This window comes from Salmo salar, chromosome ssa06 (genome assembly GCF_905237065.1).
Source record: "Salmo salar chromosome ssa06, Ssal_v3.1, whole genome shotgun sequence".
Taxonomy (NCBI): Eukaryota; Metazoa; Chordata; class Actinopteri; order Salmoniformes; family Salmonidae; genus Salmo; species Salmo salar.
The window spans coordinates 13,887,781-13,905,000 of NC_059447.1; the positions used below are offsets into that span (position 1 = coordinate 13,887,781).

Consider the following 17,220-nt stretch of genomic DNA (forward strand, 5'->3'; position numbering starts at 1 on the left):
TTTTCCCACATTTTGTTACGTTACAGCCTTATTCTAAAATGTATTAAATAAAGCAATTTCCTACACACAATACCCCATTATGACAAAGCAAAAATAAATAAAAATATGGCCTCCCGAGTGGCGCAGTGGTCTAAGGCACTGCATCACAGTGCTAGCTGTGTCACTAGAGATCCTGGTTGGAGTGCAGGCTCTGTCGCAGCCGGCCACAACCGGGAGACCCATGGGGCGGCGCACAATTGTCCCAGCGTCATCTGGGTTAGGGGAGGGTTTGGCCGGCAGGGATGTTCTTGTCCCATCGCGCACTAGAGACTCCTGTGGCGGGCCGGGCGAAATGCACGCTGACACGGTCGCCAGGTGTACGGTATTTCCTCTGACACATTGGTGCGGCTGGCTTCCGGGTTAAGTGGGCATTGTGTCAAGTAGCAGTGCGGCTTGGCTGGGTTGTGTTTCGGAGGATGCATGGCTCTCGACCTTCGCATCTCCCGAGTCCGTACGGGAGTTGCAGCAATGGGACAAGACTGTAACTACCAATTGGATACCATGACATTGGGGAGAAAAAGGGGTAAAAAAAATCATTCAAGAAATAAAATAAAACAGAAATACATTATTTACATAAGTATTCAGACCCTTTGCTATGAGACTCGGAATTGAGCTCAGTGTCACTACTTCCGCCGAAGTCGGTTCCTCTCCTTGTTCGGGCGGCGTTCGGCGGTCGACGTCATCGGTCTTCTAGCCATCGCCGATCCACCTTTCATTTTCCATTTGTTTTGTCTTGTTTTCCCACACACCTGGTTTACATTTCCCTCATTACTTGTCGTGTATTTAACCCTCTGTTCCCCCCATGTCTGTGTCTGAAATTGTTTGTTGTAAGTGCTTGTGCACATGTTGACTGGTGCGCGACGGGTTTTGTACCCATACTTTTGTATTTCTGGATGCCGTTGGTTTTGTTATTTAAACTGCTCCAGTTATTACCCAGTTCTGCTCTCCTGCATCTGACTTCCCTGCCACCGGTTACGCACCCCTTACACTCAGCTGTATCCTGTTTCCATTGATCATCCTTGATATGTTCCTACAACTTGATTGGAGTCCACCTGTGTAAAATTAAATTGATTGGACATGATTTGGAAAGGCACATACCTGTCTATATAAGGTCCCACAATTGACAGTGCATGTCAGAGCAAATATCAAGCCATGAGGTCGAAGGAATTGTCAGTAGAGTTCCAGAGACTGGATTGTGTCGAGGCACAGATCTGGGGAAGGGTACCATAACATTTCTGCAGCATTTAAGGTCCCCAAGAACACAGTGGCCTCCATCATTCTTAAATGGAAGAAGTTTGGAACCACCAAAGACTCTTCCTGAGCAACCGAGGGAGAAAGGGCCTGATCGGGGAGGTGACTAAGAACCCAATGGTCACTCTGACAGAGCTCTAGAGTTCCTCTGTGGAGATGGGTGAAGCTTCCAGAACGACAACCATCTCTGCAGCACTACACTAATTAGGCCTTTATGGTAGAGTTGCCAGACGGAAGCCACTCCTCAGTAAACGGCACAAGACAGCCCGCTTGGCGTTTGCCAAAAGACACCAAAAGACTCTCAGGCCATGAGAAACCAGATTATCTGATCTGATGAAACCAAGATTGAACTCTTTGGCCTGAATACCAAGCGTCACATCTGGAGGAAACCTGGCACCATCCCTACGGTGAAGCATGGTGGTGGCAGCTTCATGCTGTGGGGATGTTTTCCAGCGGCAGGATCTAGGAGACTAGTCAGGATCGAGGCAAAGATGAACGGAGAGATCCTTAATGAAAACCTGCTCCAGAGCGCTTAGGACCTCAGACTGGGGTTAAGGTTTACCTTCCAACAGGACAACGACGCTAAGCAGCCAAGACAACGCAGGAGTGGCTTTGGGACAAGTCTCTGAATGTCCTTGAGTGGCCCAGCAACATTCCGGACTTGAACCCGATCTAACATCTTTGGAGAGACCTGAAAATAGCTGTGCAGTAATGCTCCCCATTCAACCTGAAAGAGGCTTTGCTTTATCTTGGCCAGGTCGCAGTTGTAACTGAGAACTTGTTCTCAACTGGCCTACCTGGTTAAAAAAAGGTGAAATTAAAAAAATAAAGCTTGAGAGGATCTGCAGAGAAGAATGGGAGAAACTCCCCAAATACAGGTGTACGAAGCTTGTAGAGTCATACCCAAGAAGACTCGAGGCTGTAATCACTGCCAAAGGTGCTTCAACTAAGTACTGAGTAAAGGGTCTGAATACTTATGTAAATGTAATATTTCATTTAAAAAAATTATAAATTAGCAAACATTTACAAAAAACAGTTTTTTCTTTGTTATTATGGGGTATTGTGTGTAAATTGATGAGAAAAAAAAAGGATTTAATCAATTTTAGAATAAGGCTGTAACCTAACAAAATGTGGATAAGTCAAGGGGTCTGAATACTTTCCGAAGGCACTGTATATAAGTTGTTATAGTTATAGATCGGTGGTGTACCTGGTATAGCGACCAGGCTGGTCTTCAGCGTTCCTGGCTCGGCGGGGACGGCCGGACGGGAACCCTCCATGGACACCGTCTCCTGGGAGCTGGTACGGGAGATGCCGGTGATGGCATCCGGTGACTTTCTCTTCCTCAGCAAGGCCTTCTGGATGGAGGCAGGGTCGGTTGGCAGGTTGGCCAACTGATGGAACAAGTTGCGTTTGCGGATAATGGCGTAGACTAGGTTACAGTTTCCTGGAAGAAAATTGCAAATTTAAGAGCAAGGGATTATGAGGGTTACATTGATACGACACAGCAGCACATCAAAGGCAGGCAGTAAATAATCCTTCTACTGACTGAACCCAAAGAAAGTAAGAAACTTATAAATAGACTAATTACAATTCCCTTTCATATTGTATTTATTTTTCCATGGAACATGTAGGAATTGAGAGCCGGAGATAGATTATAGAGGGGCCCAGGTAGGAGAGTGGCAGAGACAGGCTTAAACCCCCGTCGCTAGCCGGTATCTGTGGTCCGGAGTCGGCAGCAATACCAACAGACCAGACTCCGGCAGGACTAAATACAGTCTTATGCTATTCTACGGAGTCAGACATATAACCTGTTCTGAGAGGAGCAGGCTGGGTAAACACTGATCCTCTCACCATCAAACTGGTACTGGATGATGTTGTTGAAGGCCTCCAGCAGGAAGAAGACAAGATGGTGGTTCTGGGAGGCGGAGAAGAGGAACCAGTTGGTGGAGAAGGCTTCCAAGAGGTGGAGCAGCTTGTTAGCTGCCACCATGGACAGACTCTTCAGGTAGGGAGACACTGTGGAGTAGAGGGAGGAGAAGTCATTCAGGTAGGGAGACACTGTGGAGGAGAGGGAGGAGTCATTCAGGTAGTGAGACGCTGTGGAGGAGAGGGAGGAGGAGTCATTCAGGTAGGGAGACACTGTGGAGGAGAGGGAGGAGAAGTCATTCAGGTAGGGAGACACTGTGGAGGAGAGGGAGGAGGAGTCATTCAGGTAGGGAGACACTGTGGAGGAGAGGGAGGAGAGGGAGGAGGAGTCATTCAGGTAGGGAGACACTGTGGAGTAGAGGGAGGAGGAGTCATTCAGGTAGGGAGACACTGTGGAGTAGAGGGAGGAGGAGTCACTCAGGTAGGGAGACACTGTGTAGGAGAGGGAGGAGGAGTCATTCAGGTAGGGAGACACTGTGGAGGAGAGGGAGAAGGAGTCATTCAGGTAGGGAGACACTGTGTAGGAGAGGGAGGAGTCATTCAGGTAGGGAGACACTGTGGAGGAGAGGGAGGAGTCATTCAGGTAGGGAGACACTGTGGAGGAGAGGGAGGAGTCATTCAGGTAGGGAGACACTGTGGAGGAGAGGGAGGAGTCATTCAGGTAGGGAGACACTGTGGAGGAGAGGGAGGAGTCATTCAGGTAGGGAGAGTAGAAAGATGGCGCCGGAGGAGATGGCCGCCGTTTTACGGTCTCCTAACCAATTGTGCTATTATGTGTTTTTTTGCGATATTTGTAAATTATTTTGTACATAATGTTTCTACAACCGTATTTTACGGCAGAAAAGAGCTTCTGGATATCAGGACAGCGATCACTCACCTCAGATTAGACGAAGATTTTTTCAACAACAACAACAACAAGCGGGACTCACACGATATTCTCCAAACACCCCGCAGGGCAGACATCCCAATTATTCGCATAAGGAAGCGACGCAGAGGACAAAGATCCGGATGCCTCATCAGGATCCGCAGAAGGCGAGTAGGAAAGCTACCGTTACCGTCAACGTGCAATCATTGGACAATAAACTAGACGAGGTACGATCATGAATATCCTACCAACAGGACATCAAAACCTGTAATATCCTATGTTTCACGGAATCGTGGCTGAATGACGACATGGATATTCAGCTAGCGGGATACACGCTGCACCGGCAAGATAGAACAGCACACTCCGGTAAGACGAGGGGGGGTGGTCTCTGCATATTTGTAAACAACAGCTGGTGCACGAAATCTAAGGAAGTCTCTAGATTTTGCTGGCCTGAAGTAGAGTATATTGTGATAAATTGCAGGCCACACTACTTGCCTAGAGAGTTCTCAGCTATACTTTTTGTGGCTGTTTATTTGCCACCACAATCAGATGCGGGCACTAAGACCGCACTCAGTCAGCTGTATAAGGAAATAAGCAAACAGGAAACCACTCACCCAGAGGCGGCACTCCCAGTGGCCGGAGACTTTAATGCAGGGAAACTTAAATCAGTTCTACCAAATCTCTATCAACATGTTAAATGTGCAACTAGAGGGAAAAAAAAATCTAGATCACCTGTACTCCACACAACGAGGCGCGTACAAAGCTCTCCCTCACCCTCCATTTGGTAAATGCGACCACAACTCTATCCTCCTGATTCCTGCTTACAAGCAGAAATTAAAGCAGGAAGCACCAGTGACTCGGTCTATAAAAAAATGGTCAGATGAAGCAGATGCTAAACTACAGGACTGTTTTGCTATCGCAGACTGGAACATGTTCCGGGATTCTTCCGATGGCATTGAGGAATACACCACATCAGTCACTGGCTTTATCAATAAGTGCATTGAGGACGTCGTCCCCACAGTGACTGTACGTACAAACCTCAACCAGAAGCCATGGATTACAGGCAACATTCGCCACTGAGCTAAAGAGCTGCCGCTTTCAAGGTGCGGAACTCTAACACGGAAGCTTACAAGAAATCCAGGGCTAAGATTGAATCATACTACACCGGCTCCGACGCTCGTCGGATGTGGCAGTGCTTGCAAACTATTACAGACTACAAAGGGAAGCACAGCCGCGAGCTGCCCAGTGACACGAGCCTACCAGACAAGCTAACTCACTTCTATGCTCGCTTCGAGGCAAGCAACACTGAGGCATGCATGAGAGCATCAGCTGTTCCGGACGACTGTGTGATCACGCTCTCCGTAGCCGACGTGAGTAAGACGTTTAACCTGTTATGGCTAGGGGGCAGTATTTTCACGGCTGGATAAAAAACGTACCCGATTTAATCTGATTATTACTCCTGCCCAGAAACTAGAATATGCATATAATTATTAGCTTTGGATAGAAAACACTCCAACGTTTCTAAAACTGTTTGAATGGTGTCTGTGAGTATAACAGAACTCATTTGGCAGGCCAAAACCTGAGAAGATTCTGTACAGGAAGTACCCTGTCTGACCATTTCTTGGCCTTCTTTGTCATCTCTATCCATTACAAAGGATCTCTGCTCTTACGTGACACTTCCTACGGCTTCCATGGGCGCTCAGAGCCCAGGAAAAAGCTGAATGACGTAATTCAAAGCCCTGGCTGAAACACACGAGCGCTTTTGCTAAGTGGTCTATCAGAGGACAAAGGGCTTAGGCGCGTGCACTGGCCGCCCCCGTCTTTCTGTTTTTCCCTCTATTTACCGAAAAGCAGATTCCCGGTCGGAATATTATCGCTTTTTTACGAGATAAATTGCATAAAAATTGATTTTAAACAGCGGTTGACATGCTTCGAAGTACGGTAATGGAATATTTAGACATTTTTTGTCACGAAATGCGCCATGCGCACGACCCTGTTTTACCATTTCGGATAGTGTCTAGAACGCACGAACAAAACGCCGCTATTTGGATATAACGATGGATTATTTGGGACCAAACCAACATTTGTTATTGAAGTAGAAGTCCTGGGAGTGCATTCTGACGAAGAACAGGAAAGGTAATAACATTTTTCTTATAGTAAATCTGATTTTGGTGAAGGCTAAACTTGCCGGGTGTCTAAATAGCTAGCCCGTGATGGCTGGGCTATGTACTTAGAATATTGCAAAATGTGCTTTCACCAAAAAGCTATTTTAAAATCGGACATATCGAGTGCATAGAGGAGTTCTGTATCTATAATTCTTAAAATAATTGTTATGCTTTTTGTGAACGTTTATCGTGAGTAATTTAGTAAATTGTTAGTAAATTCCCCAGAAGTATGCTAGTTCTGAACGTCACATGCTAATGTAAAAAGCTGTTTTTTGATATAAATATGAACTTGATTGAACAAAACATGCATGTATTGTATAACATAATGTCCTAGGTGTGTCATCTGATGAAGATCATCAAAGGTCAGTGCTGCATTTAGCTGTCTTCTGGGTTTTTGTGACATTATATGCTAGCTTGAAAAATGGGTGTCTGATTATTTCTGGCTGGGTACTCTGCTGACATAATCTAATGTTTTGCTTTCGCTGTAAAGCCTTTTTGAAATCGGACAGTGTGGTTAGATTAACGAGAGTCTTGTCTTTAAAATGCTGTAAAATAGTCATATGTTTGAAAAATTGAAGTTTTCGGATTTTAGAGGAATTTGTATTTCGCGCCACGCCCATCATTGGATATTGGAGCAGGTGTTCCGCTAGCGGAACGTCTAGATGTAAGAGGTTAAACGGGTCAACATACACAAGGCTGCGGGGCCAGATGGATTACCAGGACCTGTGCTCCGGGCATGTGCTGACCAACTGGCAGGTGTCTTCATTGACATTTTCAACATGTCCCTGATTGAGTCTGTAATACCAACATGTTTCAAGCAGACCACCATAGTCCCTGTGCCCAAGAACACCAAGACAACCTGCCTAAATGACTACCGACCCGTAGCACTCACGTCTGTAGCCATGAAGTGCCTTGAAAGGCTGGTAATGGCTCACATCAACACCATTATCCCAGAAACCCTAGACTCACTCAAATTTGCATACCGCCCAAACAGATCCACAGATGATGCAATCTCTATTGCACTCCACACTGCCCTTTGCCACCTGGACAAAAGGAACACCTACGTGAGAATGCTATTCATTGACTACAGCTCAGCGTTCAACACCATAGTACCCTCAAAGCTCATCACTAAGCTAAGGAACCTGGGACTAAACACCTCCCTCTGCAACTGGATCCTGGACTTCCTGACGGGTCGCCCCCAGGTGGTGAGGGTAGGTAGCAACACATCTGCCACACTGATCCTCAACACTGGAGCTCCCCAGGGGTGCGTGCTAAGTCCCCTCCTGTACTCCCTGTTCACCCACGACTGCATGGCCAGGCACGAGTCGAACACCATCATTAAGTTTGCAGACGACACAACAGTGGTAGGCCTGATCACCGACAACGACGAGACAGCCTATAGGGTGGAGGTCAGAGACCTGGCCGGGTGGTGCCAGAATAACAACCTATCCCTCAACGTAACTAAGACTAAGGAGATGATTGTGGACGACAAGAAAAGGAGCACCGAGCACGTCCCCATTCTCATCGACGGGGCTGAATGGGGCAGGTTGAGAGCTTCAAATTCCTTGGTGTCCACATCAACAACAAACTAGAATGGTCCAAACACACCAAGACAGTCGTGAAGAGGGCAGGACAAAGCCTATTCCCCCCTAGGAAACTAAAAAGATTTGGCATGGGTCCTGAGATCCTCAAAAGGTTCTACAGCTGCAACATCGAGTGCATCCTGACCGGTTGCATCACTGCCTGGTACGGCAATTGCTCGGCCTCTGACCGCAAGGCACTTCAGAGGGTAGTGCGTAATGCCCAATACATCACTGGGGCAATGCAGCCTGCCATCCAGGACCTCTACACCAGGCGGTGTCAGAGGAAGGCCCTAAAAATTGTCAAAGACCCCAGCCACCCCAGTCATAGACTGTTCTCTCTACTACCGCATGGCAAGCAGTACCGGAGTGCCAAGTCTAGGACAAAAAGGCTTCTCAACAGTTTTTACCCCCAAGCCATAAGACTCCTGAACAGGTACGTAACCAATGGTTACCCGGACTATTTGCATTGTGTGTGTCCCCCAACCCCTCTTTTACGTTGCTGCTACTCTCTGTTTATCTTATATGCATAGTCACATTAACTATACATCCATGTACATACTACCTCAATTGGCCCGACCAACCAGTGCTCCTGCACATTGGCTAACCAGGCTATCTGCATTGTGTCCCTCCACCCGCCAACCCCTCCTTTTATGCTACTGCTACTCTCTGTTCATCATATATGCATAGTCACTTTAACCATACCTACATGTACATACTACCTCAATAAGCCTGACTAACCGGTGTCTGTATATAGCCTTGCTACTCTTATTTTCAAATGTATTTTTACTGTTGTTTAATTTCTTTACTTACCTACACACACACACACACACACACACACACACACACACACACATAGCTTTTTTCACACTATTGGTTAGAGCCTGTAAGTAAGTATTTCACTCTAAAGTCTACACCTGTTGTATTCGGCGCACGTGACAAATAAACTTTGATTTGATTTGAGACACTGTAGAGGAGAGGGAGGAGGATTCATTTGTAGAGATACTGTACATTTTGACCACAGATTGAGCCTAATCCTAGCTAGACAAAAAAGCAAGTAACATCTCAATATGCATGTACAGCATCTAAGAATTACATCTGTTTAGGTGTTAAAGGTGATCTCAGGGACTGTCCCAAAGTAATGTAATATTGAACTGTTCAATACCTCTGAACTTTCTGTGAGGCTGAGGTTAAAACAAGGAGTGTTTATGTTCCTGTGGATCGGATTGTCTCATGATGACGTGTTGCTGTGCCGATTGTAGCCTACTGTATGTTTTAAATGTTGTAACGCTGTAATGACTACTGCTGTAATGTAACGCTGTAATGACTACTGCTGTAATGTAACACTGTAATGACTACTGCTGTAATGTAACGCTGTAACACTGTAATGTAACGCTGTAATGCTGTAATGACTACTGCTGTAATGACTACGGCTGTAATGTAACGCTGTAACACTGTAATGTAACGCTGTAACGCTGTAATGACTACTGCTGTAATGTAACGCTGTAACACTGTAATGTAACGCTGTAACACTGTAATGTAACGCTGTAACGCTGTAATGACTACTGCTGTAATGTAACGCTGTAACACTGTAATGTAACGCTGTAACGCTGTAATGACTACTGCTGTAATGTAACGCTGTAATGACTACTGCTGTAATGTAACACTGTAATGACTACTGCTGTAATGTAACACTGTAATGACTACTGCTGTAATGACTACGGCTGTAATGTAACGCTGTAACACTGTAATGTAACGCTGTAACGCTGTAATGACTACTGCTGTAATGTAACGCTGTAATGACTACTGCTGTAATGTAACACTGTAATGACTACTGCTGTAATGTAACGCTGTAACACTGTAATGTAACGCTGTAATGACTACTGCTGTAATGACTACGGCTGTAATGTAACGCTGTAACACTGTAATGTAACACTGTAACACTGTAATGTAACGCTGTAACACTGTAATGTAACGCTGTAACACTGTAATGTAACGCTGTAACGCTGTAATGACTACTGCTGTAATGTAACGCTGCAACCCTGTAATGTAACGCTGTAACACTGTAATGTAATGCTGTAACACTGTAATGTAACGCTGTAACGCTGTAATGACTACTGCTGTAATGTAACGCTGTAACACTGTAATGTAACGCTGTAATGCTGTAATGACTACTGCTGTAATGTAACGCTGTAATGACTACTGCTGTAATGTAACGCTGTAACACTGTAATGTAACGCTGTAATGCTGTAATGACTACTGCTGTAATGACTACGGCTGTAATGTAACGCTGTAACACTGTAATGTAACGCTGTAACGCTGTAATGACTACTGCTGTAATGTAACGCTGTAATGACTACTGCTGTAATGTAACGCTGTAACACTGTAATGTAACGCTGTAATGACTACTGCTGTAATGACTACGGCTGTAATGTAACGCTGTAACACTGTAATGTAACGCTGTAACGCTGTAATGACTACTGCTGTAATGTAACGCTGTAACACTGTAATTTAACGCTGTAACACTGTAATGTAACGCTGTAACGCTGTAATGACTACTGCTGTAATGTAACGCTGCAACACTGTAATGTAACGCTGCAACCCTGTAATGTAACGCTGTAACACTGTAATGTAACGCTGTAACACTGTAATGTAACGCTGTAACACTGTAATGTAACGCTGTAACGCTGTAATGACTGCTGCTGTAATGTAACGCTGTAACACTGTAATGTAACGCTGTAACGCTGTAATGACTACTGCTGTAATGTAACGCTGTAATGACTACTGCTGTAATGTAACACTGTAATGACTACTGCTGTAATGTAACGCTGTAACACTGTAATGTAACGCTGTAATGCTGTAATGACTACTGCTGTAATGACTACGGCTGTAATGTAACGCTGTAACACTGTAATGTAACGCTGTAACGCTGTAATGACTACTGCTGTAATGTAACGCTGTAACACTGTAATGTAACGCTGTAACGCTGTAATGACTACTGCTGTAATGTAACGCTGTAACACTGTAATGTAACGCTGTAACACTGTAATGTAACGCTGTAACGCTGTAATGACTACTGCTGCCTTCTTGGCCAGGTCTCTTTTGTAAAATAGACTATGTATCTCAATTGGACTTTCCTGGTTAAATGAAGGTTGAATAAATAAATAAAGAACCATGTGCATATTTGACCAGCAGATGGAGCCAGTGCAGAGCTACTCGCCATTCACTACGATGGTGAGCAGGCAGTCAAAGAGAGGCTGTAGACGCTGGTGGCCGCTGGTGATGATCTTGTGGAACACCTGTAGATCACACAGAGGTGCAGACATAGAGATAGAATTACTAGAAGGGACAAGGGCAATTTGACTGGAACACTTATGGGTACACTCAATCGCCGTCAAGCCACCCATCAGAGAACATATATTGACTTGAATGTCTGTTGTAGCAATTATATTTCTATAGGACCTGGATTCAAATAGTATTTGTTTCCATTCAAATGCTTTATCTGCGCTTCATTGATCTTGCTTGGCGCAATGGAACCAATGGGAGAGTCCCAATAGAGATAACCCCGCCCATTTGGCACTCCAGGCTCAATTACAAATATTTGAATGAAATACTATTTGAATCTAAGTGCAATAAAGACCACAAGCTATAACTGGAGAGGCTTTTTAATTAACACATAGAGGCAGATCACAGAAAATGTAATATTGCCTGCAGAATTAATCCATTTGCTACAGTCACACTGTATTCAACAGAGATATATCCTATTCACTCTATATTTATGCTGTAGCCTACTGTAACTTGTATGGCAGAGTCTTACTACTATGAGTAGGTCAGCGTGGGTCCCTGTAAACACTGGGATGTCCATAGGTACGTGGACAGAGTAGGGCTTGTTGAGACGCACGCCAAAGTTCCTCTCTCCACTCAGCAGCAGCAGGATGAAGACACCGATGTGCATGAGACCCACACGGGCTGTAGCAGAAACACGTGCGCACACACACAAGCTCACACACACACACACACACACACACACACACACACACACACACACACACACACACACACACACACACACACACACACACACACACACACACACACACACACACACACACACGAGCGAGAGACAATCACCAAAACCATTACCAAGGCATACGTTAATAAAGTAGACATTCACAGCTGTTAGCAGATATATAGTATATTCCAGCCCCTACAGACAGATATATAGTATATTCCAGCCCCTACAGACAGATATATAGTATATTCCAGTCCCTACAGACAGATATATAGTATATTCCAGCCCCTACAGAGAGATATATAGTATATTCCAGCCCCTACAGAGAGATATATAGTATATTCTAGTCCCTACAGACAGATATATAGTATATTCCAGCCCCTACAGACAGATATATAGTATATTCCAGTCCCTACAGACAGATATATAGTATATTCCAGTCCCTACAGACAGATATATAGTATATTCCAGCCCCTACAGACAGATATATAGTATATTCCAGTCACTACAGACAGATATAGTATATTCCAGTCCCTACAGACAGATATATAGTATATTCCAGTCCCTACAGACAGATATATAGTATATTCCAGCCCCTACAGACAGATATATACTATATTCCAGCCCCTACAGACAGATATATAGTATATTCCAGTCCCTACAGACAGATATATAGTATATTCCAGTCCCTACAGACAGATATATAGTATATTCCAGTCCCTACAGACAGATATATAGTATATTCCAGCCCCTACAGACAGATATATATAGTATATTCAAGTCCCTACAAACTATACTCACACCCTGCCATCATTCATAGGATAGGTCTATCTGTGTGTGTGTGTGTGTGTGTGTGTGTGTGTGTGTGTGTGTGTGTGTGTGTGTGTGTGTGTGTGTGTGTGTGTGTGTGTGTGTGTGTGTGTGTGTGTGTGTGTGTGTGTGTGTGTGTGTGTGTGTGTGTGTGTGTGTGTGTCTACAGACTGTACTCACACTGGTCGGCCCGGGCGTCATTAAGGTAGAAGAGGATGGGTACCAAGATGTCCAGAACATCACTGCTCTTCAATACAAAGAACAGGAACTTCTGTGACGGGCAGAGAGACGGTGGTCTGGGTTATTAGAATGTGATGCGTGTTTGTTTCTCTGTTGAGGGTCGGCTATTCTTCTATTCTATCTCTGTTGAGGGTCGGCTATTCTTCTATTCTTTCTCTGTTGAGGGTCGGCTATTCTTCTATTCTTTCTCTGTTGAGGTACGGCTATTCTTCTATTCTTTCTCTGTTGAGGGTCGGCTATTCTTCTATTCTATCTCTGTTGAGGGTAGGTTATTCCTCTATTCTATCTCTGTTGAGGGTCGTCTATTCTTCTATTCTATCTCTGTTGAGGGCAGGTTATTCCTCTAGTCTATTTTGACTCTTTCATTGATTCTCAATTAAGATTTTGATAATCTAGGCTATTAAATGTAACGTTACTGTCAATATGGTTTATTATGTATGTACAGTTGAAGTCGGAAGTTTACATACACCTTAGCCAAATACATTTAAACTCAGTTTTTCACAATTCCTGACATTTAATCCTAGTAAAAATTCCCTGTCTTAGGTCAGTTAGGATCACCACTTTATTTTAAGAATGTGAAATGTCAGAATAATGGTAGAGAGAATGATTTAGTTCAGCTTTTATTTCTTTCATCACATTCCCAGTGGGTCAGAAGTTTACATACACTCAATTAGTATTTGGTAGCATTGCCTTTAAAATTTTTAACTTGGGTCAACTGTTTCAGGTAGCCTTCCACAAGCTTCCCACAATAAGTTGGGTGAATTTTGGTCCATTCCTCCTGACAGAGCTAGTGTAACTGAATCAGGTTTGTAGGCCTCCTTGCTTGCACACACTTTTTCAGTTCTGCCCACACATTTTCTATGGGATTGAGGTCACGGTTTTGTGATGGCCACTCCAATACCTTGACTTTGTTGTCCTTAAGCCATTTTGCCACAACTTTGGAAGTATGCTTGGGGTCATTGTCCATTTGGAAGACCCATTTGTGACCAAGCTTTAACTTCCTGACTGATGGCTTGAAATGTTGCTTCAATATATACACATAATTTTCCTTCCTCGTGATTCCATCTATTTTGTGAAGTGCACCAGTCCCTCCTGCAGCAAAGCAGCACCCCCACAACATGATGCTGCCACCCCCATGCTTCACGGTTAGAATGGTGTTCTTCAGCTTGCAAGACTCCCCCTTTTTCCTCCAAACATAACGATGGTCATTATTGCCAAACAGTTCTATTTTTGTTTTATCAGACCAGAGACATTTCTCCAAAAAGTGTGATCTTTGTCCCCATGTGTAGTTGAAAACCATAGTCTGTCTTTTTTAATGGCGGTTTTGGAGCAGTGGCTTCTTCCTTGCTGAGCGGCCTTTCAGGTTAAGTTGATATAGGACTTGTTTTACTGTGTATACTTTTGTACCTGTTTCCTCCAGCATCTTCACAAGGTCCTTTGCTGTTGTTCGGGGATTCATTTGCACTTTTCGCACCAAAGTACGTTCATCTCTAGGAGACAGAACACGTCTCCTTCCTGAGCGGTATGACGGCTGCGTGGTCCCATGGTGTTTATACTTGTGTACTATTGTTTGTACAGATGAACGTAGTACCTTCAGGAGTTTGGAACTTGCTCCCAAGGATGAACCAGACTTGTGGAGGTCTACAATTTTATTTCCTGACGGCTTGGCTGATTTCTTTTGATTTTCCCATGATGCCAAGCAGAGAGACACTGGGTTTGAAGGTAGGCCTTGAAATACATCCACAGGTACACCTACAATTGACTCAAATTATGTCAATTAGCCTATCAGAAGCTTCTAAAGCCATGACATCATTTTCTGGAATTTTCCAAGCTGTTTAAAGGCACAGTCATCTTAGTGTATGTAAACTTCTGACCCACTGGAATTGTGATACTGTGAATTACAAGTGAAATAATCTGTCTGCAAAACATTGTTGGAAAAATTACTTTTGTCTTGCACAAAGTAGATGTCCTAACCAACTTGCCAAAACTATAGTTTGTTAACAAGAAATCTGTGGAATGGTTGAAAAACGAGTTTTACTGACTCCAACCTAAGTGTATGTAAACTTCTGACTTCAACCGTACCTGTCTTCTACCTGTTTTGTATTCACTGGTGATGTCAATATGGTATATTATGTATGTACCTGTCTTCTACCTGTTGTGTATTCACTGATGATGTCAATATGGTATATTATGTATGTACCTGTCTTCTACCTGTTGTGTATTCACTAATGATGTCAATATGGTATATTATGTATGTACCTGTCTTCTACCTGTTGTGTATTCACTGATGATGTCAATATGGTATATTATGTATGCACCTGTCTTCTACCTGTTGTGTATTCACTGATGATGTCAATATGGTATATTATGTATGTACCTGTCTTCTACCTGTTGTGTATTCACTAATGATGTCAATTTGGTATATTATGTATGTACCTGTCTTCTACCTGTTGTGTATTCACTGATGATGTCAATATGGTATATTATGTATGTATCTGTCTTCTACCTGTTGTGTATTCACTGATGATGTCAATATGGTATATTATATATGTATCTGTCTTCTACCTGTTGTGTATTCACTGATGATGTCAATATGGTATATTATGTATGTACCTGTCTTCTACCTGTTGTGTATTCACTGATGATGATGATGTCAGAAGGTGTATCTAGCTAAAATGTTGTTGTTTCTTCAAATATAACGTGGCTCAATTGAATACAGTCAACACAATAACAACCTGCATGGTTTCCTACCAGCCTGGTCCTAGATCTGTTTGTGTTGTATAGCTTAGCACTCCTACAGTATGGTAAGGAATAACACAGATCTGGGATCAGGCTAGTCTCCTACCTTATTATAGTATAATAATATATATAATAATATATTATATATGACCTTATTGAAGTCACAGAGCTTCCAGAAGAGCACCAGCAGCTCCTGGTGGAACTGGATCTTCTTGGTAGAGTTGGGCAGGTAGGTCTGCATCAGAGGGTTTACCAACAGGCGAGCCAGTCCCTTCAACACAAAGTCATAGTCCTGGAGAGGGGGGGACACAAGCAGGCTCTGAGGTTCAGATTTTCATTTGAGAGCTTTAGACTAAGGTCTTTTCACATAGCAAAGCTGCACTTGTGATGTACCATTAGAGGAGAAAGCGTGTAAACATGAAAGAAGAGAGAACTACAAAGAAGAGAGAACTACATAGAAGGGATAACTACATAGAAGGGATAACTACAAAGAAGGGATAACTACAAAGAGGGGAGAACTACAAAGAAGCGAGAACTACAAAGAAGCGAGAACTACAAAGAAGCGAGAACTACAAAGAAGCGAGAACTACAAAGAAAAGAGAACTACAAAGAAAAGAGAACTACAAAGAAAATAGAACTACAAAGATGTGAGAACTACAAAGAAAAGAGAACTACAAAGAGGAGAGAAGTACAAAGAGGAGAGAAGTACAAAGAAAATAGAACTACAAAGAAAAGAGAACTACAAAGAAAAGAGAACTACAAAGAAGCGAGAACTACAAAGAAGCGAGAACTACAAAGAAAAGAGAACTACAAAGAAAAGAGAACTACAAAGAAAAGAGAACTACAAAGAAAATAGAACTACAAAGAAAAGAGAACTACAAAGAAAAGAGAACTACAAAGAGGAGAGAACTACAAAGAAGCGAGAACTACAAAGAAGCGAGAACTACAAAGAAAAGATAACTACAAAGAAAAGAGAACTACAAAGAAAAGAGAACTCCAAAGAGAAGAGAACTACAAAGAGGAGAGAACTACAAAGAAGGGAGAACTACAAAGAAAAGATAACTACAGAGAAAAGAGAACTACAAAGCAAAGAGAACTACAAAGAAGAGAGAACTGCAAAGTAATAGTCCTACTGAGGGGGTCACATGACCTTTAGACTAGGGTCAGACCTTTAGACTAGGGTCTGACCTTTAGACTAGGGTCTTTGACACGGCTGCACTGTAGCCTGGTTAAATGAGACTGAACATTCCTCACGTCTAAAACAGTGTAGCATTCAGTCTACATGTAATACACCATTAAAAGGAGAATGTCTGGGACCAATAGGCTCCTTAACAGCTTCTAACTCCAAGCCATAAACTGCTGAACAATTCATCAAATGGCCACCCGGACTATAGCCAATTTATTGTGTTACATCCATTGTGTTACATTTTTTATTTTAGTTTATTTAGTAAACATTTTCCTAAATCTATTTCTTTAACTGTATTGTTGGTTAAGGGCTTGTAAGTAAGCATTTGACTGTAAGATCTACACCTGTTGTATTCGTCGCATGTGACAAATACAATTTGATTTGATTTGCTTTGAAATGTGTGAAAA

At 43.3% G+C, this 17,220-nt stretch overlaps 1 protein-coding gene across 1 annotated transcript in view; it reads right to left on the reverse strand.

Moving 5' to 3' along the window:
- Positions 1-17,220, reverse strand: part of LOC106606301 (protein HID1) — a 49,773-nt gene that overhangs the window by 6,416 nt on the left and 26,137 nt on the right. The window contains exons 9-14 of the mRNA XM_045719818.1: positions 15,779-15,919; positions 12,829-12,919; positions 11,644-11,795; positions 11,047-11,125; positions 3,142-3,306; positions 2,498-2,734 (exon numbers count right to left, since the gene is read on the reverse strand). Coding sequence (XP_045575774.1) covers positions 2,498-2,734; positions 3,142-3,306; positions 11,047-11,125; positions 11,644-11,795; positions 12,829-12,919; positions 15,779-15,919 — 865 coding nt within the window. The remainder of the gene's footprint in view (positions 1-2,497; positions 2,735-3,141; positions 3,307-11,046; positions 11,126-11,643; positions 11,796-12,828; positions 12,920-15,778; positions 15,920-17,220) is intronic.